This window comes from Lontra canadensis, unplaced genomic scaffold (assembly GCF_010015895.1).
Source record: "Lontra canadensis isolate GAN:19392208 unplaced genomic scaffold, GSC_riverotter_1.0 scaffold38, whole genome shotgun sequence".
NCBI classification, from domain to species: domain Eukaryota; kingdom Metazoa; phylum Chordata; class Mammalia; order Carnivora; family Mustelidae; genus Lontra; species Lontra canadensis.
Window position 1 is genome coordinate 7,141,606 of NW_022631032.1, and position 26,328 is coordinate 7,167,933.

At 40.2% G+C, this 26,328-nt stretch overlaps 1 protein-coding gene across 5 annotated transcripts in view; it reads right to left on the reverse strand.

Moving 5' to 3' along the window:
* Window positions 1-964: 964 nt before the first annotated feature.
* The window catches only part of CD86 (CD86 molecule), a 64,420-nt gene continuing 39,056 nt past the window's right edge, over window positions 965-26,328 (reverse strand). For 4 of the 5 annotated variants that reach the window (XM_032869538.1, XM_032869539.1, XM_032869537.1 and 1 more), the window contains 5 exons: window positions 18,609-18,944; window positions 16,023-16,325; window positions 12,279-12,431; window positions 3,457-3,502; window positions 965-1,101 (listed from right to left, as the gene is read on the reverse strand). In XM_032869538.1, coding sequence (XP_032725429.1) covers window positions 1,008-1,101; window positions 3,457-3,502; window positions 12,279-12,431; window positions 16,023-16,325; window positions 18,609-18,944 — 932 coding nt within the window. In that variant the 3' untranslated portion in view covers window positions 965-1,007. The remainder of the gene's footprint in view (window positions 1,102-3,456; window positions 3,503-12,278; window positions 12,432-16,022; window positions 16,326-18,608; window positions 18,945-26,328) is intronic. The other variant, XM_032869542.1, reaches the window with a different exon arrangement.

Here is a 26,328-nt window from a genome sequence, read left to right on the forward strand (position 1 = left end):
TAATGGAATATTATCCAAACTTCTCACCAAACACCAGGGATGGTGCTGTCTGTCTTAAGTCCTTTTGGACAGTCTGTTCACTTGTTGCTTTCTGGAGCTAGACAGATAGGACATTCATGTGCATCTCTGTTGGTTAAGAGCTTTCCTTTCCTTTTCTTTTTTTTTTCCTTTCTCTCTTTTGAGTATTGTGATCTATCAATTGGCTCTTGAACACTTGCCCTGGGCCATCATCTCAGTCATTTCTTTCAAGAGGAGAAGTAGGGTTCACAGTGCATGGTGCTTTCCTGCTTTAGCTCTCTGCTAAGACTTACCAGTAGCTTGCTGGGCAGCTGGATCCTCCTCAGATTAGCAGCAGCCCAGATAGAAGTGGCTCGAGGATTCAGAGTGGGTTCTATCTCCATCGTTCCTAATTTTCCAAATTTTGAATTGGTCTGCTCAGTGTTATCATCCCACTAAAACACCGTTTTCCTACTGATCCTCACAGAGCACTGGTAGACTTTTCTCAAGGCACAGTAATTAAAGTACACATGATTAAGGTACACATCTCTTTATGTTTCAAAATATTACTAGCAACACTGTAAAGCCATAACATACATAACTCCCACCCAGACTGAAGAGGTAGTCACTCACAAATATACAAGATGGAATGAGGTGCTGTTTTAGAATTAAGCACAGATAAAAGCCATTATTCTAGTAATTGAGAGTTCTACATAAAACACAATTCATAAAATTAAGAAAAGAAGGCTGAATCTGAAACAAGAGGTGTTAGTCTTAAACATTTGTCCTGAGCCAGGAGCCAGTCAGGTGAGGTTGGGCCACAAGTGTGCTCTGAAATTAAAAGAAGCAGTTAAAATCTGCTACTGGCATTATAGGGAGGCTCTCTCCCTTAGAGAGAGTCCTGGAGCCCCAGCTATTTTTAATGGTAATAATAATAGTAATGGACAAGAAAAAAGGCAAGCCAAAATTTGAAAGTGAACGCATATAAACAACGGATGGTCAGACTTTAATTAAAAATGTGTAGTACTTTGGTCGCCTGAGGTTGTCTTCGAAATGTTAACACACTGGACCTCATCAGATCTTTCAGGTACATGGTATTGTACTCTGGAAAAACAATAACAGAAAAGGAATTGGGTGAGATTTCATAATAGAGCCACTTCCTTTTTCTAGATTTCAGTGAGAGGGCAGAATACAGGAGCCATTGAAATAGCAACCAGGAGAAACAAACTGTTGAAGAGAGAGGTAGAGATGTGCTGTTCTTGCTTCTTTCAATTAACTACCCTTTATTGTCATCTGGATCTGCCCCTGCAGTATGTTGATTACTTGCTGCCTTCTCCCTGCAGGCTCTTCTGGACTATATCTGAACTGAGTCTAGGAGGACAGGCAAGATCTCAGCACCTGCGCTCACCATCCAGGATTCCTAGACTCAGCAGCGTGTGTATTCAGGTAGGCGCTGGGCACTCTGGGGCTGTTGATCCTGGGGTTGTGACTGTATCTTTGTGACCAAGCTCTTGACTTCGGTTTGCCTGACCCTATGGTTGTGTGTCCAGAGCCCTGATATTCTTGAGAGCCCTGCTCCTCAGGGAGGATGGAGGTACAGGTAATCTGATTTCATCATGTTGTGAAAGGACTGATTGCCAGGAATTTTTATGCATTCTTTCATGCATACATTCATTCTTTCAACAAATATTTATTACAATAGCCAAGGTACGGAAACAGCCTAAGTGTCCATTGATAGATGAATGGATAAAAAATTGTGGCATATACATATAATGGAATATGATTCAGCCATAAAAATGAATGAGATTTCACGATTTGTGACATCATGGATGGACTTTGAGAACATTATGATAAGGGAAATAAGTCAGACAGAGAGAGACAAACACCGTGTGATCTCCCTTATATGTGGAATCTAAAAATAAATAATAAAAACCCACTTCATAGACACGCAGAGGAGATTGCTGGTTGCCAGAAGTGGGGGGTGAGGGGTGGGAGAATGGGTGAACTTTTTTTGTTTTTGGTCTGAATAAATTGAATTTAAAAACAACTAAAACTTGGGGTGCCTGGGTGGCTCAGTGGGTTAAGCCTCTGCCTTCGGCTCAGGTCATGATCTGAGGGTCCTGGGATCGAGCCCCACATCGGGCTCTCTGCTCGGCGGGGAGCCTGCTTCCCCTTCTCTCTCTCCTCTCTGCCTACTTATGATCTCTCTCTGTGTGTGTCAAATAAATAAAAAAAATATTTAAAAAAACAAACAACTAAAACTTGAACTCTTAAAGAAAAGCACCTCATCACATTTTGTCTTCTAGGGCCCCTAGTAGTGGACAAAAGAGAACATAAAGAAAAGGATATACATATTTCCCCTGTGCCATATTTAGGATTGCTTATTTGGATTTGATTAGGTAAAGAATCTACAAAGTAAGTAAATAAATGAAAAATAAATAAAAATCCACCAACTTATACTATTGCTCAGCTGAAAGCAAATGTAAGAGAAGCTAAACCTTGATGAATAGCACTTATGTTTCCATGAAACTCTTTTCAATGTGTTATATATTTATCAAACCACTACAGTGCAAATTTTCTGAATAAGTCCTGTTATCTGTAAACCAGGAGATGCCATGAAATTACACCTACAGAAAATTGTTAGTATTATAAAAAGACTACTTTCTATGGATTAAAAAATATCTGCTGCTACAATTTCACAGTAGAAGAAAATTTATTAAGCTCCTACTATATGCCAGGTACTGTGCTAGGTGCTGGCAGCACAACAATAAGCTTAACTGATATGATCTCTACTCTCTATAAAGTTTGGTATAGTTCATAGAGTTTAATGGATAAACTGTATGGATAAACTTTTGTGTAACTGTAATTATGCAAAAATATAAGTATTACCTCGTGTTATGGAGAAAAAGCAGAGGAATCCATATGACACAATAACAGGCTAACATATTCTAGTTTAAAAAAGAGGTGGTTTTTTTTTTTTTAGATGTGCAGTTTGAACCAAGATCTGAAGAATGAGGTAAAAAAGGGGCCAAAGAACATTCTAAGCAGAGGACGCAGCAGATGCAAAGACACTGAAGCTAAAGGGAACATGTTATCACTCCTTACTTATTTACTTGTTCATTCCACACAGGGAGGATTCCCACGAGTCCAGGCACCAGGATAGGTACTGGGGTTACCATGGTGAATAATATACAGCTCATGCACACAACACAGACCCATTTGGTATTAAATTTTTAATTTTCCTTGACTCAGCTTGCCATGCCACTTGAGTCTTGTGTATTGGACATCCTGCCATCCATATATAGCTAGAACATTTCCTTCCAGATCCTAGCTTTCCTTTCTTCTCCATTAGTTCATGTTTGCTGAGGTGTCAGCATGCCTCAGACTTAACTGATGGTCAAGTTAAAGATCCTCTGGAGATGGTACCTATTTCAGCAGTGTTGTAAGGTCAGGACTCACCTTTCCTTGGTCTGTTCGCTCTCTTTTCTCCCCACTTTGTTGGTTTCTGAAAGAGACCAAAACAACTTCAGAAAATGTACTGCCTATAGATAGTAAAAGAGGGGAAGTTTGAAGAGAATTCAAAATCCTAGGACTCCGAGAAAAATCACTGTGTCCTTATACGTGAAACAGATGCTATCTGATGCAACTGAGGTTTTTTGCATCCAAAAACCAAATGCCTTCCTTTATTCACTGTGGAAATACGTTTTTCACTTACAGCTCTATTCTTTACTAAAATAAAAATACTGCTGGGAGGGGTAACACACTTAGTTTTAGCTATCATTTAGTGATTGGAAAGTTTTCAGTCCTTTTCTGAAAGTAAGGTCTAGAAGGAGGAAGAAAAGTAAATCTTGGAAATGTTGATGCCTAAATGGGTGAGTCAGCTGGCACTACCAATATAACACGGGGTGGCATGGATGAGCCCAAGTGGGAAATCTCTAACTGGCTAGACCTCCCAAAGCCCAAGTTGCTATTGGTATGGGCTTACTACTGAAGCAGCTTGGTTGACTGTTGTGAAAAAGTCAACAGTCTTTTTTTGGCTGACTGTTTCTTTTGGTTGACTGTTGTGATGATGGTTTTGTCCAACTCAGAGCCTTGCAGCAAGGGTTGTTAACCTGGGTGTCCATGCAGGACTTTAGGGAGGGAAACAACACCCTTGATGGTTTTGAACACTTACTACCATTGGCAGTTTTCAGGTGTGTGCACATGGGTGTGCTTAAAAATAATCAGCTTTATTGAGGTATAATTAATACACAATAATTTCCTGTATAGATTTTGGTGAGTTAAGCAAATGTATACCCTCACGTAACTACCACCATCACCAAGATATAGAACATTTCTATAAGCCCCAAAAGTTCTCTCCTGCCCCCTTTCAGTCAGTATCTTTCCCCATCCCATCCCCTGATAACTACTGATCTGGTTAATGTCACAATAGTTTTGCATTTTTTAGAATTTTATAATTCTAGGGGCGCCTGGGTGGCTCAGTGGGTTAAAGCCTCTGCCTTCAGCTCAGGTCATGATCTCGGGGTCCTGGGATCGAGCCCCGCATCAGGCTCTCTGCTCGGCGGGGAGCCTGCTTCCTCCTCTCTCTTTCTGCCTACCTGTGATCTCTATCTGTCTAATAAATAAATAAATCTTTTAAAAAAAAAGAATTTTATAATTCTAAATGATCACATATGTGTGGTCGTGTGGTCTTTTTGTGCCCAGTGTCTTTCTCCTAGTATGCTGCTTTTTTTTTTCACCATAGAGATACTTTAATGAAGTGTTTTAGAAAATTCTAAATATTATCTGATTTATACAAGTTTAAAACCTATTGGTAACACAAAACAAGAAAAAACTATATTAAAAATTTAGACAAAAAGCTCAGAAAATGCACCATTTCCTATTATATTCTTCAGGGAAATGCAGTTATTAACTTTATGTTTGGTATTTGATATCACAATGTAATTCTTGACTTAATGTTTGCCAAAAAAATCACTTTGATTGGTTGTCCTCTTCTAAGCTAAGTAACTCCAAAGGGCTAGAATCCAAGATTGATAAAGAGCTTAACAAACTCAACACCCAAAAGACAAATAATCCAGTCAAGAAATGGGCAGAAGATATGAACAGACATTTCTCCAAAGAAGACATACAAATGACCAACAGACACATGAAAAAGTGCTCAATATCACTCATCATCAGGGAAATACAAATCAAAACCACAATGAGATAGCACCTCCCACAGGTCAGAATGGCTAAAATTAACAATACAGGAAACAACAGATGTTGACGAGGGTGTAGAGAAAAGGGAACACTCTTAACACTGTTGGTGGGAATGCAAGCTAGTACAGCCACTCTTGAAGACAGTATGGAGGTAGCATACTGCTTTTGAAATTCATTATCTTGTTGCATGTTACTAGTAGTCTTTCTAGAGCTCGGCAGAATTTCCTTATATGAATATACTACCCTTTATATATTTATCCTTTCACCAACGGATGAAAATTTAGAATGCCATGCTTTCAATATTATGAAGAAAGCTGCTATGAACATTGGTGTGTGTCTTTGTGAGGACATATGTTTTTATTTCTCACGAGTGAATATCTGAGATTGCTGGGTTGTTTAGCAGTACGTGAGAGTTTCAATTGTGTCACATCCTCTCCAGCACTTGATATTTACCAGTCCTTTTAATTTTAGTCATGTTAGTGGGAGTGTAGTGGTCTCTCATTATAGCTTTAACTTGTATTTCCCTAATGACTAATGATGTTGTGACTGTGTGACTGTGCTTATTGGCCATTTGTATATTTTACTCTATGAAGTATGTGTTCGAGTCTTTTGCTCCCAGCCTTTTGTTAAATGGATTGTCTTCTTTACTGGGTAGTAATATATAATTACATCTTATGGATATAAGTCCTATTGAGATATATATTTTGCAAACATTTTCTTCTAGTCTGTGGCTGGCTTGACTTTTAATTTTCTTAACAAAGTCAAAGGGCAAATGTTTTCAATTTAGATGAAGTTCAGTTTATCAATTTTTACTTTTTATGCTATGCTTTATGTTTACTGTGTCCTAAGATCACAACCTAAGATCACAAAGATTTTCTCCAAAATTTTTTTAAGTCTTTTAATTTTAGCTCTTAATTTTAGGTCTGACATCCACTTCAAGTTGTTTTTTATGAGTTGAGATTCATATTTTTCCATGTGCATATCTAGTTGTCCCAAAACCATTGTTGAAAAGACTGGCCTTTTCTCCATAGAATTACCTTGGCTCCTTTGTCCATATCAGCTCACCATGTGATTTTCCTTTTGATTATCCATCTAGTTCCCTTGGTTGGTATGTCTGTGCTTTCACCAATATCACACTGTCTTGGTTATGTAGCAATTTAATAAATCTTTTCTTTTTAAGTTTTTATTTACTTTTAAAACTTCTTTTCAGTGTTCCAAAATTCATTGTGCACCACACCCAGGGCTCCATGCAATCTGAAGGTTTTGGGGAGCAGGGGGGTGGGAGGTTGGTTGAGCCTGGTGGTGGGTATTTAATAAATCTTGAAGTTAGTGGTATAAGTTGTCTGTGTCTGTTCTTGTTTTTCAGAATTGTTTGGCAATTGTATGTCTTCTGCATTTCTATATAACTTTTAGAATTAGCTTTTTAATTTACACTGAAGAGCCTGCCAGGGTTCTGATTGGTATCTCATTGAAACCATAGATCAGGTTGGGCTGAATTGATATCATTTTCTAAAGAGATTTTATTTATTTATTTGACAGAAAGAGAAAGAGAGCAGAAGCAGGGGGAAGGGGCGGAGGGAGAGGGAGAAGCAACTCTGGCAGAGCAGGGAGCCTGAGAGCCAGACTCAGGGCTTGGGGCTTGATCCAACCAGGACCCTGAGATAATGACTTCAGCCGAAGGCAGATGTTTAACCGACTCAGACACCCAGGTGTCCCTGGGCTGAACTGATATCTTAATATCTACTCCTCTGGGGGCCCTAGGTGGCTCAGTGGGTTAAAGCCTCTGCCTTTGCCTCAGGTCATGATCCCAGGGTCCTGGGATTGAGCTCCGCATCGGGCTCTCTGCTTGGTGGGGAGCCTGCTTCCCTCTCTCTCTCTTGCCTGCCTCTCTGCCTACTTGTGATCTCTGTCTGTCAAATAAATAAATAAAATCTTTAAAGAAAAATTCTACTCCTCTAATCCATGAACATGGCATACTTCTCCATATATTTAGGCCTACTTTAATTTCTGTCAACAGTAATGTCTTTTAATTTTTAGTGTATAGGTATTTAACTTCTTTTTAAAAACTTACTCCCAAGGTTTTAATATTATTTGATTCTACTATAAATAGTATTTAAACTTTTTTTCAGTGTCCAAACTGTTTGTGGTGAGTATATAGAAATATAACTGATTTTGTTTTTGTATTTTTTTAATTTGCAACTATTTTTTTAGGAAGGAGGCTGAATATATTTTTGACTTTCCTAGCCATTTACTTCATATATGCAAATTGTTTTTGCAAATGCATTGCTTTTATGTCTTGGGACCTGTATGTTTTTATTGTGTTTTGATCCCATTCTTTCAAGGAAAGAATAGCAATTTTTTTCATGAAATATAACTGATTTTGATTTTGTATATTGACCACAATTGTACCTGGAGACTTAGCTACATGCAGTTTGTTCTTTTTTTAAAAAAGATTTATTTATCTATTTATTTATTTATTTATTTGACAGAGAGAGAGCATAAGCAGCGAGAATGGCAGGCAAAGGGAGAGGGAGAAGCAGGCTCCTTACTGAGCAGGGAGCCTGATGTGGGACTTCATCCCAGGTCATGACCTGAGCTGAAGGCTAATTCTTTTTTTTTTTTTTTTAATTTTTTATTTTTTCAGCATAACCATATTCATTATTTTTGCACCACACCCAGTGCTCCATGCAAGTGAAGGCTAATTCTTAATGGACTGAGATACCCAGGCACCCACACAGTTAGTTCTAATAGTTTTTTTGGATGCCTTAGGCTTTACTACAAACATGGTCATGTTATCTGTGGGTAAAAAAAAAGTTTTACTTCTTCCCTTCCACTATGCATGCCTTTTAGTTTTTTTCCTAGACTGCTTCACTGCCTAGAACCTCCAGTACAATGTTGAGGAAATGTAGTGAGAGTGGTATCCTTGCCTCATTCTTGATCTTATGGGGAAAGCAGTCACTCTTTTATCATTAAATATGGTGCTAACTGAAGGATTTTGGTATATTTCCTTTGTCAGTTGAGGAAATTCCTCTATAGTCCAACTTTTATGAGAGTTTTTCTTTCTTTTTTAAAATTATGAATGGTTATTAATTTTGTCAAATGCTTTTTTTGTATCCGCTGATGTGATTACATGTTTTTGCTTTTTGGTTTGCCAATATGGTGAATTTTATGGTTTGACTTTTGTATATTGAACCTAGCTTATATTCCTGGAATAAACCCCACTTGATCATGATGTGTCATACTTTCAATAGATTGCTAGCTTGTAGTTGGCAATTTTGTTAGGATTTTGCCATCTATTTTCACAAGATATATGTATAGCAAACTTTTCTTGTAATGTCTTTTTCCAGTTTTGGTATCAGGGCTCCCCCCTACTTTTAGGGCAGTCTGGAAACTGACTCCAGGCAGTAAGTTGGGGGCAATCATAGGCTCATCTCATCCTTATCCTTCTTTCAAGGATTACAGTTTTCTACAACTTACTGTCCAATGTCTGAAAATAGTTGTTTCATATTTTGCCTGATTTCTAGTTGTTTACAATAGGAGGGACATTCCTGTAGCAGGTAATCATTCGTGAGAGGAAGAAGATTTTGTCTTCTATGTAATTTTAAAAGAGCCTTAACTGTTGCAAAACTCAGTCTTTTCCTTTACATCTTCTCATAACGTTCATGAATTGAGATGCCCTTTAGGGCCACAGTTAAGTATGATCTTTGTATCCTATAGCAGCTCTCCAGATATTTGAAGGGAACACTTTTCTCCTCCCAAGACTTCTTTTCTGGTTATGGATTCTCAGTTACTTCAACTATTTCTTATTTAACTGAGCTTCTAGACACTTTATAAATCTGGTTAGGTTCTATTTTTATCAAACTTTCTCTTAAAAAAGTCTTACTTCACTGAAAAAATAAAATAAAATTAAAAATACTTATTTATAACTGAATATAGTATTTCAGATGTTTGTAGACCAATATGTAATATTTAAATTGTCTTTTCATACCTATGACAAAATCATCACCATTTCAAAAAAAAAGTTTCTATTTTAAAATGAAGGCAGACAATAATAAGGTAGATTCTAAACTTGTGGATTTGATTACAAATTTAACATTTTGAAGGCCAGATGTGATGATATAATCGACTTCCAGTTTTTAAGTCCTGTTAAAGTCTCTGTCTAAATAGTGGTTAAAATTACTTATTTCAGAAAAAAACACTTGCCCTTTAAGAAACCATTCCTGAAAGAGCTGAGACTCTTCCAGGTTTGGTGGAGGGCAGCAAACTGTAAAAACTGTTGGTTGCTAGGGCTCTATTACATGCAGATTTCAGTCACACAAGACCCAAATGAGGAAGTAAAATCTCAGGAGGAGCTATTTTAGTCTCTCTCCCTGATGGGTAAGCTGATAGGGTAACTTCTGATTGGGAAAAGACTGTAATTCAAGGTTATAATTTCTCATGCCTAATTTGCCCTATTTGACAAATCAAAAAAGAGAAGAGAGATTAGAAACCAGCTAGAATAACTGTGGCATTTCCCTTTTATTCATTTAACAGCCTGACCAGAGTAAATGTGGATGTTTAGGGCATTGAAAAACTGTAATTACTGAACAAACACTGAAAAGGACTTTTGATGCCAAGTTAGTTTGAGGGCTCTCTCCTCTGAGGACCAGATTAATATTGGGCTGGGGGGAAACTCCATTTTTGGAGAAATTCCTACTGGTTATCAGTAAGCTTGTGTGTCTGTGGATGGATCATGACTGCTTCTATGTCTGTTTTAAAGCAGAATTTAGTTCCTTGTTGTTGTATGATTGAGATCCACATTTCCTGGATGGCTCTCAGCTGAGGGCCAGTCACAGATTCTAGAGGCCACCCACATTCTTTGTCCCATGGCCCCTTCCTCCATCTTTGAAGCCAGCAGTGGTGGGTTAAGTCTGCCTCAAGATTTGGATCTCTCCTCCTTCCATGTCTTCTCTCTAACCCAGCCTGGGGAAGGTTCTCTGACTCCTGTGATTAGATGGGACCCACCTGGGTAATCCAGGATAATCTCATCATCTTAAAATCCATTCCTTAAGCACATATGCAAAGTCCCTCTCACCATGTGAGATAACATATACTAGGCTCTGTGAAGAGGAGGTGGATATCTTGGTGAGCACATTATGCAGTACCTCATAGAGAAAATGCCAGAGGTATCCACAAAGCAAGTGCTGACGTTGCTGAATTACAGAACCCATATTTACAAACATATCTACATGGCAGGCTTACTTGGTACATCTTCCTCCTCCAGGGATATCCAGATTCTTCTCTTTGACCAAACTCACTAGCATAAGAGACTCTCTGACCAAACTTTCCTAGCAATATTCTTTATCACATTCTTGGGGGGAGGAGGTCTTATGCTATACTGTCTTGCTAGAGTCTGCCTTTTACCACTCCTAACTCAGTCTGACCATTTCCTATGCATACACACAGCTTCTTGGGCCCCTTTTCAGCTTCTTTCCTGGGTACACACACATCTTCTGTAACTCTCTCTCCTGAATTTTTCTGATTGCCTCTGGGGGAAGAAACATTCTTCCTCTCTCTCCATCCCTTATTATGTTTCATTTGTAAGCTAATCATTCCAATGTGAAAGCAGATTAAGAAACAGCTTATTTCCAAGATAAAGGTGCTTCTGAGCAGTTAGCTAATTCTAAATGGCAATGAGACTGAAAGAAACAGCTGGAAATTCTCACCTTAAAAAGTCAAAGCTTCAATAAATATAATCTGTACATCTGACCCTGTGCTCTGAATTTTACACTTTTATATCATAGAAATCTATTATTATATCAGCACACCCCATATTTTGGCAGTTTGAATATGACTCTACCAGAAGCTTTGTATTCATTTCTTGAAACTGGATAATCTCACCCCAGTTTCTTGTTTTTAAAATATAGCAGGATGAAATGAATGACTGCTAATGCCATCCATCTATTTTCTAGTGGATCTTAAAATCAGTACACTGATCAGAAGCATTACTCATCTGGTGCTTTTTACCAAAGTGAGTAAGATGACCACCTTAATTATTAGCACCAACCAAACTTCTACTACAGGCGTTACCTTACCTTGCGACTTTGCCCAGACCAGCCCAAACCACAAAGAGTCATAAAATTATTATAAAGTCAGGGACCCTTTTGTCCCCCATTGAGCACAGTACCACTTTTATGAGAGTCAGTGAGGAGGCTGCTCAGTGCAGTGCTATTTACAATAGCAAAACTATGGGAAAAACCCAAGTGTCCTACAATGTGGAGTTGGTTAAATAAACCAGGTGTATCCACAAAATGGAGTATCTCACAGCCATTTAAAATGATGCTATAGAATGATAATTGATAGCACTGACAATTTTCTTACTATGCTTAGCACAAGTAACTTAGAAAACAGTACATGTGATAGTATCTAAACTGTGAAAAATAGTCCTTATAATATAAATCCACTTATGGAAAATAACATAGATTACAGAAAAACCTGGAAGATATACACCAAAATGTTGTCTGTATAACCATTTCTTTCTTACTAGTGGAACTATAGATTTTTTTTCAGCATATTTGGTAATGGGTATGTAATATTTGGTAATCGATAAAAGTTAATTATTATTTTTAAAATGTCAGTGGGGAACAATTCATCCCACTCTTTTTTTCTCAGAAACCCAGATTTTAGAAATGAGAAAGGAAGTCTTTGGTCATCTAATCCTCCCCCCTTGCCTGCCTCCCCAAGCTTCCCTGCTTGAACACTGCCAGGTCCATAGCCATTAACATTTAGAAATGTTTTCACGATTTTACTTCATTGAATTTAGTAACTTCATGAAGTGAGGTAGCTAAAGCAAAGAATAATCAGTTTTGTCTGGAAACCAGAAGTACATTTGTAGACCTTAGCTTAGAAATACTACCTTTCCCAGAAATCCAGAACAATGTTGAGTCCCATCTATACGGGCTCCAAACCCCGAGGGAAAACCTTTTCCTCCAACCACTTGCTGACTTTTTGCTAATCTGAGCTCAGCCAATGAGCTCTAGAAGGCAGCTGACCGGAGGTAGGTACGAAATGGCAGTCTGCAGAGGGGACAAGCACTGACTCACCACATTCATGAGAGGGGCCAGGCTGCTTCTTCTTCCTTTTCCTTAGTGTTAGAAAGAACACCAACACCATCCCACACAAAATGACCAACATTACAAGTAGAGCGGCAATCCAGAGGATGGGGTCTCGGGCAGGGGGGGGTTTCGTATGTGCATCTAGAAATGACCACAAGTTTTTAATCAGCCAGGAAGATTGATTATAAAAGGTTTATAATTACTGTCATCTTCATTTATAAGTCAGCATGTCCCCAGGGCTCTGCTGCCAGAGGAGCTTGAAATCCACAATATGAGGCCATAGAAGCCCCAGGCTTAGGGCCTTAGCAGCTTAGAACCAGTGCTTCTGGCCAAATGCCTGGACTAAGCTGTCTTCCCTTCCCAGAGGGTGGGATGACAATGACTGTGATCTAGAAGAAGAAAGCCAACCTGGCCCTTGGTTCTGCTTGTGGGAGTGGTACCCAGGCTGAAGCTTTGAATGTACAGTCATCTGTGCAACACCCTGCTTCCTCAGCCCATGTATAGCCAGGCCCGGGGTCCTGAAGTTTCCCTTGTAATAATTTCTCCATCCACTATCATCTCTAGATCAGGCTCCAGATACACCCCCTTCGAACAAATATAACAGCTGCCTACCTCCAGTTTTGCTTGTTTGTTTTTTCCACTGAGGTCACAGTGGAAGAAACAGGGCTTTCAGAATGTATCACCTACTAGAAAACCTTTGGTATCTCTTCATGCCCTGAGGAATCAGGGTTAGAATCAGTTCCTGAGAGGTCAGGACTTTCTTCCTTGCACGGGGACTTCTAAGTTTCCAGGAAGTTGAAAAACAGACTTTGGGGGGAAAGCTTAGAGCTGAGTGATCCGTTTTAAAGACATTTGCAGGACTCATTCTGATAGTTAATCTCAAATTATAGGAAAATAATACCAGTTGACCTATTAGTTTAGCTGCAGTTTGTGGGCACATACCCGGTTCCTGGGACATTAGGAAAGGAGTTGCTGCATTGCAGGCCATATTCAACCTTTTTTGAGTCTGTCCTAGTTTTATCCCACTTGAGCCTGTTTGACATTCCCAGCAAATGGGGGTTATATTTGATAACATGGAGATTGCTACATTTTGACACCCAAAAAGTAACTTTGCTTCAGGATCTATACTATCTCTGGTCAAGCCATAGAACAGGGATACAGAGAGGCAAGACCTGGCTTCCTGAGGCAGCTGGAGCTGAAATATTTCTGAAGTTGGTGGGAGCTGGGAAGGTTTGGGCAGTAGTTGAGAAACAACAGAAAGGTGAGCCATGATGAAGCTGCAGGGATGGCAAGACCCTATTCATTTGTAGACTGTAGGAGCCAGGGCAGAGGAAACCATGGCAGAAGGTCCCAGGGCATGTCATCTGTGGTGCTGTTGCTGGCTCCAAATAGGATCTGACCCTCAGGGATAGCTTGAGAGAGAAGCTTCTTATTTTCTTTTCTTTTATTTCTTTCTCTCTCTCTCTCTCTTTTTTTTTTTTTTTGGTGGTGGGGGAAGGCTTCTATTAAGCCAAGGGAGGCCACAGTAGAAGAAATCAGGCTTCTGTGTAGCCTATTTACTGGCCTCTCACAGGCAGAGATGTCTTAGCAGAAGGAAATCAGTACCAAGAGTAGAGATTGGCTCACTGGTCAAGCTTGCTGAGAGGGACTGGCTCCAGGGGCTGTCCACAAGAATGTGTCCATAGACCAAGTTATGTTTGAACAATGAGAGAGCAGGAGAAAGAAAACTGTGAGGATAAAGCAAGGAGTGAGCTGGATGCCTTAGGAGAGGGAAAACCAAAGGACCAGAATTAGAGAAGGGGCTAAGGTAAACAGAAGTCACATGTATAGGAAGAGAGGGGTCAGGATCAATAGAAGCAGTGATAGAGGCAGTGCGGGTGCAGAGTGCCTTTATTCCAGGAGAGAAACTTGCAGTTACTTTTCCTCAAATGTGGGGTCTCAAACATGGATGTTCTCCCAGGGTAAAGCCAGGACTTTAAAATGTTAGGCTTCTACAATGTCCACAATAGCCAAACTATGGAAAGAACCTAGATGTCCATCAACAGATGAATGGATAAAGAAGATGTGGTGTGTGTGTGTGTGTGTATATATATATATATATATATATATATATATATAGTGGAATACTATGCAGCCATCAAAAGAAATGAAATCTTGCCATTTGCGACGACGTGGGTGGAACTAGAGGGTATCATGCTTAGCGAAATAAGTCAATCGGAGAAAGACAACTATCATATGATCTCCCTGATGTGAGGAAGTGGAATGCAACGTGGGGGCTTGGAGGGTAGGAAAAGAATAAATGAAACAAGATGCGATCGGGAAGGACTCTTAATCTCACAAAACAAACTGAGGGTTGCTGGGGGGAGGCGGGTAGGGAGGGGGGGTGGGGTTATGGACTTTGGGGAGGGTATGTGCTATGGTGAGTGCTGTGAAGTGTGTAAACCTGGCGATTCACAGACCTGTACCCCTGGGGCTAATAATACATTATATGTTTATAAAAAAATTAAAAAATTATTTTAAAAAATGTTAGGCTTCTATTAGTGGACGCTGTTTAGTTTCAACCCCTTCCTCCAGCTGGACTGGACCCTGTACTATACTATCAACATGCTGCAAAAATTTCTGCTTCTTAGTCCTTCCTTGATACATACGCCCACCACCACCACCTGTACCCATATCAAATACTGTTCATTGATTTTAGTCCTCCCACCTTCTAAGCCAGGATGCTGCCTCAGAATTTTTCTTTCTGTTCAGGAAACCACAAGTCTGATACCTGTCATCTCTTCACCATACTTTTATGTATTTTTTTAAAACTTTTTAAGAAGACTTTATTTATTTGAGAAAGAGTGAGTGAGCGGAAGAGAGAGAGCACAAGTGGGGGTAGGAGCAGAAAGAGAGGGAGAAGCAGATTCTCTGGCTGGGCGGGGAGCTGGACATGGGGCTTGATCCCAGGATCCTGAGATCGTGACCTGAGTTGAAAGCAGACACTTCACGCAGTGAGCCATCCAGGTGGCCCTTCATGCTTTTAAAGCCCAGTTATCTTTTATGATGTTTTAAGGTCCCATTTCCTTTAGGAAGGCTTCTCTGGCCCTTAAGGAACCTGCCTATCTCCAAATGTCTATAAAACTGATTATCAGTTACTCTTGTTTTTAAATTTAGTTGTGTATTTCCGTGGGATATGCTTTAGATCCCAATTCAATCTGTTAAAAATCCAGTTTTTCATGTGTGCACATTCTGTTGGAAGGTACTTGAGGGCAGAGAGCATGTCTTACACATTTTAGGATTCACGTCTACAGCCAACAACATCTAGAGTGACTCTGTACTCAAAGCATGTACCGTATATACGAATGGATGGCTGGAAGGATGGGTGATGATGACTGTGTGTGTTTGTGTGTGTGTGTGTGTGTGTGTGTGTGTATGGAAGAATTCTAGCTGGAGGAATCTTGCATTTTCTGACTTAAACTTCAGAATCTTCTATCCAAAGGTAGCCCAAAAGACTGGGTCAGTTTTGGGGCTAAGAACAGAGTTCCTTAAGTGCAGCCTATGTTCATAGTCTCTGGGACCCTACAGCAACACTCAGATGAAGAGAGAAGCCCTCCAACTTGTTCCTTCCTAATAGTACCACAAAATGGCCCTGTTGGAGGCTTCCTGGCAAGCAGGACACATTGAATGATGTGCCTCAACCATTTGGGTATAATACCTGATGAAAGAAATAAACTTGGGAAGCAGCTTTACCTATATTGTAAGGTAGGGAGTGAAGCTCCATCGTCTCAAGTTTCAGGACACAGGTGATGCTCACATTGCTTGCTCCAGGGACTGAAAAAGACAAGCTGATAGAAACGTTGTAGAGTTCTGTGACATTGTTTTGAGATTTTTTCATGGCAGTATCATACTTAGTAGTCGAATTCTCGGTTTTTAGCTTAAAATACATTTCCTTAGGTGCTGGGTAACCTTCTACAGATGAGCAGGTCAAATTTATGATGCCAGAATTTTCGGTTCTATTAGAAGTTACCATTATTTCAGGTTGACTGAAGTTAGCTGAAAGCAGAATAAAGATACAAAAAAAGAAATCAGTCGATATTTAGATGTGTCCAGAAGACAACTGCAAATAACGGGCTCTGGTCTTGGAGCTTCCTGGGGGCACACTTGGGAGCTTCTGGATATCTAAAGTGTGGGCCTCAGCCCATGGCAAGAGCCACATACAGACCCCACATTTATTTTTCAGGAATGGAGTTTTGGGCCATGCTTATTTCCTGCTTACCCCATTCGGGGTGGGGAGTGCTCTCTGAGTGACAGGAGGGCTGAAATTGAGTCACCAAAGATTCACAGTGAAGTTATTGTTCTGAGGAGTGGAGTTTTGGGACAGAGAAGTAGTCTGACGTTAGAATCCAGCTGTCTCATGGGGTACATTGTAGCTTGCCAGACTAAGGAAGCAGAAAGGGACCAACACTAACAGAGTTCATGGTGTTGGCATGCTCTGGGTCATAACTTCTAGAAACCCAAACAGGATAGTGATAAGTGAGTGGATGGGGATTTTGGATTTAGAAATTCAAAATATTGGTTTTGGGCATGACTGTCAAGCTTTCTTCATCATGTACTATAAGATGAAGGCCAAACCCAGCCATTTTTAGGGAAAATATATGACCTTGATAAACATAGAGCTTTTCTTGCCCTAGTTTGCCATTCAGATTTGATGGCTGTTGGCGGTCACTGGCACCTAGCCCCTTCTGCTAGCAAAATCCTTGCAACTCTTCAAGAGTTACTGTAGTTTTCAGGTTCTACATACTAATTTCTAATTTACTTTATTGTCTCTAAAACCAATGATTTGCATGTCACTTTTCTAAGTTTTCTGTATCAACACACTAATTAAGTACTCTGCTTGTACTTTATGTGGTTTATAGAAAGTGTTACCTCCTTTGGCCTCCTTAACAATATCTGTGAAATCACAGGTTGGATAAGTTAGTTATTGTTTTTCCTAATACGTTAAAATAAATATAAAATTGTTAAAATAAAAAAAATGATAATGTCCCACCTAAAACATACCATGTTCCTCAATAGTATCTGGCCATACCTTGAACACACTTATTTATCACTTGGTTAAATGTTCCAAAAGTCCTGCAGCCTCGTTTGAATCATACAAGGCTTAAAGGGAGGACTCCTCATTCTATTTTTACTTTTGCCTTTTCTTTATTGTATGGCTTCATAATCATTGCTGATCTGCCTTTTCCAGTTTCATCAAAAGTTAATATGAATCTAGTAATCGCACACCTGGGTATCTACCTTAGAGAAATGAAAACTTAGGTTCACACTTGTATATGTTTACAGCAGCTATTTATAATAACCCCAAACAGAAAAAAAAAAAAATCCCAATGTGTTTCTATGGGTTGAGTCGATAAAATAGAATGCTCCTCAGTGATAACAAGGAACAGGTTTTTGATACATGCGACAACTTAGATAAATCTCAAAGGCATTATGTTGAATAAGAGAAGCCAATCTTAAAAGGTGGCTCCATTTATGTGATGTTCTCAAAAAAGATAAGACTCTAGGATGCAAAACAGAGCTTGTGGGTATGAAGAGGGCATGATCACAAAACAATAGCATGAAGAAATTTTTTGGGGGGTGATGGAAATGTTTTGTATCCTATTTATTGTAGTGGTTACATGAATCTATACATATGTTAACAGAACTGTGCATTAAAATAAAAAACAATTTTACTGCATTTTAATTAAGTCTGTAGTGATATTTAGGCTTTTCAAGGCCGGAAAAAAAGAGGAGCTGAATTGTCAGTTTGGGGATTATGTGTGCTGGGTTATTTCCCTTCTGTCTCCCGGGCTTTTGTTGGGCAACCAACAACTCATAAGTAACCTCCAGGAGGTTGAAGGAAAAACCCAAATCAATCAGCTGTCATCTTTGCTAGGAGCTCTAGGCAAAGACTTAGTGGGTAAGAAATCTTGAACCAAAGGGAAAAGATGAATGTAGAAGAGATCTGAAGCCTGTATAGTTATATAAATTTAGTAATGGCCAAATTACCCATTGTTTTCCCTTAGACACATTAACTTTGTTCAGTTAGCTCTAGTTTGTACCCAAAGCAAATTCTTACCGATCCTTCAGAAGCAAACTATAAAAAGTACAAAAGATTTTCAGTTCCCTATCACCGAACCCTGCATTCCCTTCAAATGGATTTCCCAGAAATGGCTGTTTCCTGCCTTCTCTCTACAGGTACCCCCCCACAACTCCTCCTCCGCCTCCCCCAACATTTCTCTGCTCATTGCAGTCCCATCGGAGAAGGCCAGGGATCTGAACATGCCATTGACTACATACCAAGCACTGATAGGTCAGAACTCATGTGATACAAGGGAACCAGTCCTTTGGGCCCTTTACGATGAATGAAACATTGATATGAGCCCTTGTCCTTGATCTGAATGTTGTGGAGTTTCAGCGTCCAATTGTCCTTGTCAAACGTTGTGCGGCCTTTATACTTGGGATGAACATTTTGAGGGTTCTCTTTCCCTCTGAATAGCTCATACAGAACCAGCTTATCCTGGTCCTGCCAAAATACTACCAACTCATCCACGCTTATGTTTTCAGAGTTTATAAAGAGGCATGGCAGTTCTCCAGTCTTGTTGAAATATGCTTGACTCTTCACAGAAGCAGCACCTAAAAAAGGAAAGGTAGAGATTAGGGAAGGAGAAACAAGATGGAAGAAGAAAAAAACAACCCTGTTTCTCTTTATACAGTACCCACATGTTATCTTACCAGTAACGATACTGAAGAACTAGGTATTAAACTCGGGAAAGTGTATACATACTGGCATCTGGAGAATGGGACTTTGTCTCCACTCTGCTGCTAACTAAATGTGGGCCTTGTGCAAACTGCAACTACCATGAGGCTCAGTTTCCTTAATCAGTTTAATGAAAGGCTGGTCTAAGGGTTCCAAGAATCTTTCTAGTACTATGATTCTGTGAATTTAAATCCCATACCAGGGAAAAACAGCAGAGTTAGACAAGGTATCCACCCATCTGTTAACCTTCCTATAACCTGAATACCGATTCTCTTCACTGTAGCTGTTTTAAGCTCCGTTACTTCTATGCCATTACCAAAAGCTCTCCCTTCTCCTCCCCACCTCCTTATTCCTTGGCCTGTTATACTGAAAAGATTTCTCATAATGGTAACAAATTTAATATCTGACCCCCTCGTTAGGCCTTACTAGTTGGGTATCACATTGAGTAATATATTTGAAATTCACATAGTTCCCGTTAGAGAGTTTTCCTCATGAATGCTGCTTCCATGGCCAGCTTGCCCAAGGATGTAAAACAGTTTGGAAATGACACAGTCAACCAAAGCCTCTATTTTCAGTGACCTCTCTAAGCTCTTTCAGGGATCAGAAGGAGAACTGGGCCTTCTGATGGTTGTTTTGGGATTGTGGTGGTCAAAGCCATTTAGCGTACATGAATGAAATGCTGGAAATGATTCATAGATGAGAAGGTGAGGATGTGCTTTTGGAGTATTGGGGAAACCCCAGGTACGAGACATTTGCTCTTCCCAGTATGCATTGCCAATGGAAATTTTTACAACTCCTGGAGGACATGCTGGGAGAGTTCAGAGAAAGGCTTTCACCCCTGAGGACGTATTGAAGTTTGTGGAAGTGATGTGTGCCACCTAACTCCTTAAATGTGATTGATTATAAGGTTTGTAGGACCTGTTCTGGGTCACAGAAATACTGGAGAGTTGGCCAAGAAATTAAATAGTGGTGGGTGAGAAGAGCAGGGTTAGTGGGAAATGCTGTTTCTTAGTTAATATAAAGTTAAATGTTGCCCTGGGGAAAATGTTAGGATGGGTTTTGAATAAAGTTTCATCATTCCAGAATTCAGTGAAGAGTCTTGACACTAAGGGGGAAAGGGGAGTTAGGTTGGTGAGAGAGATGAGAGGAGTTTCCTTTGAGGTGTTCTTTGAGGGCGGTAGGAGAAATTCAATTGATCTAATCAATGGTTTTCTCTTCTAAGAGGGGGTAGGACAAATAACAGTGACACGCACCAGGCAAAATTGAACTGTCCACAGAGTGGCCCAGTGAGAACACATAATCAAGAAGGTTGGTGATGGTTTGAATTCTAAGGGAAGAGGACTCAGGCAACTGTGAGTCAGCACAAGCTCAAATCATTGCCTATTGCATTTTGCTTGCTAGAAGCCTATAAAGCACTTGGCAAGTGTAAAATGCAGCCTATGTATAGGATGTGTTCCAATATTGGAGGACGGTGGGAAAATTTACTGAGTACCTGGAACTGTGAAAGGGGAACAGAGGGAAGGTTTACTGTATTCAGCAATTGCCTTGCAAGGCAATCCTGGGGCTCCTGCTACTTCTTTGCTAAACTCTGAATGATAATGTAAGAGTGCCACCTGCTGTAAAAGCTTCTAGCGGCTTCATCTCTGGGGAAACTCATTCTGGTTTTAGAGCAGATGACCTAAGGGAGAAACCAAACTCAGAGCTGAAAATTCTCCCAGTTCACGAGTCAATGTTATATTATTGCTTACTGGTCAGTTGTACCTTCTGGGACTGGAAATGACTTCACCTTTGGCTTCTTCTCTCTTCTTGATTTATGACTATTTCTCTGCAGAACCTCACAGTATCTTCTTTCCTTCCCACCAACTTTTTCCAGTAACAGACCAGTCCCAAATCTCTGACTTAGGTTCCTCCGCCCAAAGATTATAAGGGCTTTTCCTTACACCCATCTGACTGCCCCACTCCTCACCTACCAATCAAAAGTGTGGTTTGTGTTCTAAAGGCATAGGCATCACCAGGGAGCTGGTCAGAAATGTGGAGTTTCTGTCCCCTCTTCCCCAGCACACCTGCTGTTCAGAATCAGCATTTTAACAATAGCTCAGTTTGAGAAGCTTCAAGCTTTAAGTATCTCTACCTCTGTTTCCAAAGTAGAATAGAGAAAGTAATGATAGGAAAAATTTGTTCCTGTCTCTTCTCCTTCTCCCCTCACTCTGGGGTGGAAATATCACTGAGGTCCATTTTGAGTGGAACTGAAAGTATTTCACAATTTATACTCTTTGGTTCCTCACCAACCACTGCCTTCCATGACATCACTCAGAGCTATACACAGTGCACATCATGCTGATTCCTGATGATGTAGAGAAGATTTATCTCACGGAGGCTTTAGTCCTCCCTTGTGATGGCACCACATCTTAGGTCACCCAGCTCCCGGAATCACTGGGACTCCATTGGTGGGTACCTATTGAGATTCTCTCCCTTGCCCAGGACTTGGGTAATAGAGAAGGTCTGGGTCTAATTATAACTGATTTGTTGCTATGATGATGTCAGGAGCCAGGCACACAAGATCCGTCTAGACAACTCCCTAACCAGATAGAGAAGTTTGTTCCTAAACAATATACTGTTTGCATGTTACACAAAAACTGTAGTCTTCTAACCTTGTGAGATCTCTGACTACCCCTGGGACTTCAGTCTTCCCTGGCCGTTACCCCAAATGCACATCTTATAAATTCAAGAACCATCTTTTCCTCAAGTTACTACAGTCATCCGTACTCATAAATTTTTCCTCTTTTACTAAACTTTCTTCAAAGCTTTACTAGGTCTTCTGGAAATCTCGTTCCATTATAATAAACTCCTCTGTATCTTCCACCTCTCCATCAAATATGTCCCATAAGGTTATGCTTTCGTTGAAATCTGGCCCTACCTAAAGGACAACCCTTGTCCTCAGACACTGCCTGTTTTACCACATTTCACAGAGAACTTGAATAACAACATCCTTCCCATTTTGAGGTGCCTACCTCTCTCACTGCTGGTCGCTACTAATCATTCGTCATTAATTCTCTGTTCACTGAGGATTTTGGCAGTCGACATAAGGTTCTTCTTTCCAGCCAACTATTACTGTCTGTTTGAGCTATTTCAGCATGGATAAATTCACCAACAACCTTGCTTCAAAGTTCTTTGGTCTTTACCATTTCAAAGATCTTCATCCACAGGCTATTTCAGCAGCTCCTGTCCCATGACATAACCTTGAACCTTTTCACCAAGAACAGCTCTAATCCTAAAATCGTAAACCTCAATGTACCCTATCTCTGTCCACAAGATGTCTCCCTCCAAGATTTGCCCTTTATTACTCCACCAACATTTGTTCTTTGACTTCATCAAGACTTCAGCTCTAGTCAGTTTAGCCCCTGTAGTGCAGTGCTTTTCAAAAGGCTTCTCTGCAATATTGGAAATGTTCTATATTTGTGCTGACCAACGTGAGAGTCACCAGACACTGTAGCCATTGAGCACTTGATATGTAGCCAGTGTGACTGAGAAGGTGAAGTTTTAATCTTTTAAATTTTTAATTAATTTAAATTTAAGTGGCCCCATGGAACTAGTGGGATTCATATTAGATAGCACTGCAATAGTATACCTTTCCAATCATTCTGTTGCCAAAAAACTTGCCCCTTTGTGCAGAATTCATCCTAAAAACACTTCACTTTTGATCTACATGCTAGTTCTTATAACTAAATGTTTGAGCAATACTGGAGGAACTTACTCAGTTGTTCAGACTGATGATATCACAAATCTGTTCCCATCCCATTTAATTTGTTCTGTGGGCTGGTTACCCTGCTTACTACCCTCTCCCTTCCTCATCGTAGTTACTTCAGCAATTCCCTTTGCTAATGCTTTTAGTTTCTTTTTCTCTTATAGTCAAACTCCCTGAAAGAGTAAGTAGCAATCGTTGCCTCCACCCCCAGCCTCTGTACCCAACCTTGGCGCCAAAACTTCCCTCACAAAGGTTGTCAGTGACTTCCCACCAGTGCCAAATTCAGAGCTCTTTTCAGACCTCCTGTTATTTGACCACTCTGTTGAATGTCACAGTGTTGGTCTTATCTAATTCCTGAAACTCTCTTCATTCCCATTCTCTGACCTCTTGGTCAGTTTTCTCTGATCACTCCTTAAATGCTATCTCAAGTACCTGTTCTTGATCTTCTCCTTGCTCTCCGCTTTCTCTGGTCTTTCTCTTCTATCCCCCTGGATTCAACTGCTAACTATAAGCTAATAATTCACAGATGCTTATTTCCAGACAATCACTCGCCCTAGAGCTCCAGATATCCATATTCAGCGTTTTGCTGGATACTGCTGTTTATATAGCAACAGATACTCTCTTCCTCCCCTGTCCTCCATCTCAGTGAGATGGTCCCCCACTTGCTGCTGTCAGGACTTATCTGAACCATCTGTAGAAAGGGTCTGCACAGATGTGGCTGAGGAGATGTAAAACTATGATAACCAGAGCTAAACTCTAATATGGGTAAGAAAAGGGTGAGGAGACAATAGGAAGCAAAGAAAAGGGTACCAGAGAAAAAGGGTTTTGTGTTTATCCAGAAATCTTGCAGACATTGTCTTTTAGGTATGACAAAAACTTTTTGCTTGATCAAACTTTATTCAGGCTCCTAATCCACTCCTCATCCATCTGTGCACATCCTTGTAAAACCCAGTTATAGTAGGAACCCTGCTAAGAACCCGGTTTAACCAGAATCCCCAACCTTGCTATCTGATTATGCTTGAATCTAGTCGGTTCCTCATCTTCCACAATCCCCAAGGTGATGTCTGTTTGCCCTGGCCTGTCCTTAGCAAGAATTAACTGGGGTTGGGCAGAATCCCTCCTTATCCTTATTTCCCCTTAGTAATTTTCCAGCCATTGACCACCCCCCCATCCTGCCCCACCTTTCTTCTTGGTTATAAATTCCCACCTGCCCATGCTATATTTGGAGTTGAACCAAATATCTCTCCGTCACTGTAAAATCCCTTTGCAGTGGTCCATATGCCTATCTCAATAGCACTCCCACCCCTTAGATAAAGTCTTCTTTACTGTGCTTTAACAAGAGTCATCCAGTATTTTTTTCATTAACAGTAAACTAAAAAGAGATCCTGTATTCTAGAACAGGGATGGTTCTTCAGGAGATTTCATGGCCTACATGATATTTCTGTTAAAACAAGCTTTGCTTTCAAGTTTACCATGTATCCTATTATCTACATAAACATATAGATAATTATATATATATATTCACATATTATACACAATATCTGTAATATTTTGTAAAATTATAAAAAAATACCATTTTATGAAATATGATCTATTAAAATTTATGAACCATCATATAATGTAAAATGGAAAACACATCAGTATATGTTAAAAAAACAACAACAACCCAGCTCCTTCAAGGTAGAAGTCATCAGGCTATACTACCCGCAACCTCTCATGGTTGCTATTGTTCGTCTTCCTCCTAGGTGCCCCTTATTCACAGAAGATCTGAGTACCTGGCATGCTGCAGCCAACTTCTCCTGCCTTCTCCTTCACTGCCCCTGCCTAGGTGATTTCAGACTCATGCACACAGTGCCAAGCCTCTCACTTTCTTGTCCTATTCCTCTCCAATAGTCTTGTTGTCCACTCTGTCCCAGCCATTTTTTCCTTGGACCAGACCCAAGACCAAAGTGCTCCCTCTCTATCTCCTAAAAACTCTCAATATTAAGCACCTCACCTTATTACTACCACCTCCCATCTTTTTATTTAATTCCTCCTTAATTAATACCACCACTCCATCAATTCTTTTGCCTCACTGAGACTGATTATGAATTGGGATATCTTTCACTGGATCTGCAGATAGTAACCTTGGCCAACCCTCCATTACAGCTAGATTGGATAATTGCAATTGCTTCCTAATTGTCCACTTTCATCCTTGCCCCCAAGTCTAGTTCCTCAAGCCAAAATCATCCTTTAGATGACATAATTCTCCTGTTCAGAAGTCCCTGATGACCTCCCACCACAATGAAAATTAAATCCAAATCCTTTCCCATGACACTGAGAACTAAATCCAAAATCCTTCCCTGGCCTACAAGGTTTCATGTAATCTGATCCCTGGTATCTTCCAAAGCCCTTTCCCTAGCTCAGCTCCAGCCACACTGGCTTCCTTGTTATTCCTCCAAAGGCAGGCACAGTCTATCTCAAGGCCTTTTCTCATATTAATCCCTCTGCCTAGAAGACCCTTCCTCCTTACAATCTCATAGTTATTTCTCCATTTCATACAGGTCTTTCATAAAATGCTACCCACTCAAAGAGTTCTCTGACCATCCCATTGAAGATAGCATCCTTGTCACTCCTTATTCCTTACACGGAATTATTTTTTATCAGAGTACTTATTATGACCTGACATGATGTGGTATGTTGGTTACTGTCTGTTTCTCCTGAGTAATCTAACTTCTAGTTAAAAACCCGTGTTAATTTTTTTAGTTCGGACCCTAGGCAATTACAAAGGTTCTACCTGGCAGGCTTCATGGAGGAAAACTGTCCTCCCCACACCAGATTTAGTGCACAGGTCATGCACAGCAGTCTCTAATGGGAGTTGTAGTCAAAACTCAAGATCTGTGGCTAGTCATGCTTATTCACATATTTACATTCATAGCCCAGGCACCTTTATTCCTAGATTTCTTTATCTGAGGCCTCAAGTAGAGGTCTGCTTCAGGTGCCTCTGCTGAGGGCTCCTTATATTGGGGAGGAGGGAGAGCCTTGAAGACACTTTCTTCATGATGACTCATTATGTCCACCCCCGACCCTTCCCCTCATCTTTCTTCCCTACGCCTTCCCCAGGTTCCATACACTGCTGGAGCCTTTTGCTCTGGGCTCCCTCAACAATGAGAAGCACCCCCTCCATCTATGCTGATCCATTGGATCCTTGGTTGGCATGCTGTACACAGAGAGAAAGAAGTAATAATGTGGAAGAACAGATAAATAAGAGTCATGAACAGTTAGTCTGAGAAGCTCTAGAGTTTCTTGAGAAGAGAATGGAGGGAATGGTAGATAAACTATAGTTGAAGAGATAAGATTGTAAATATTCATATTGAGCAGGACATGGGTCCTCAGATCAAAAGTGCATTCATTCTAAGTACCAAGCAAGATAAATGAAAATAAATCCACACCTAGAAAAAGTCTCTGTTCCCACTTTCATTCTTGTTTTCAAACAACCCTATACTTACCCTATTCAGTGACTATCTTCCCCTAAA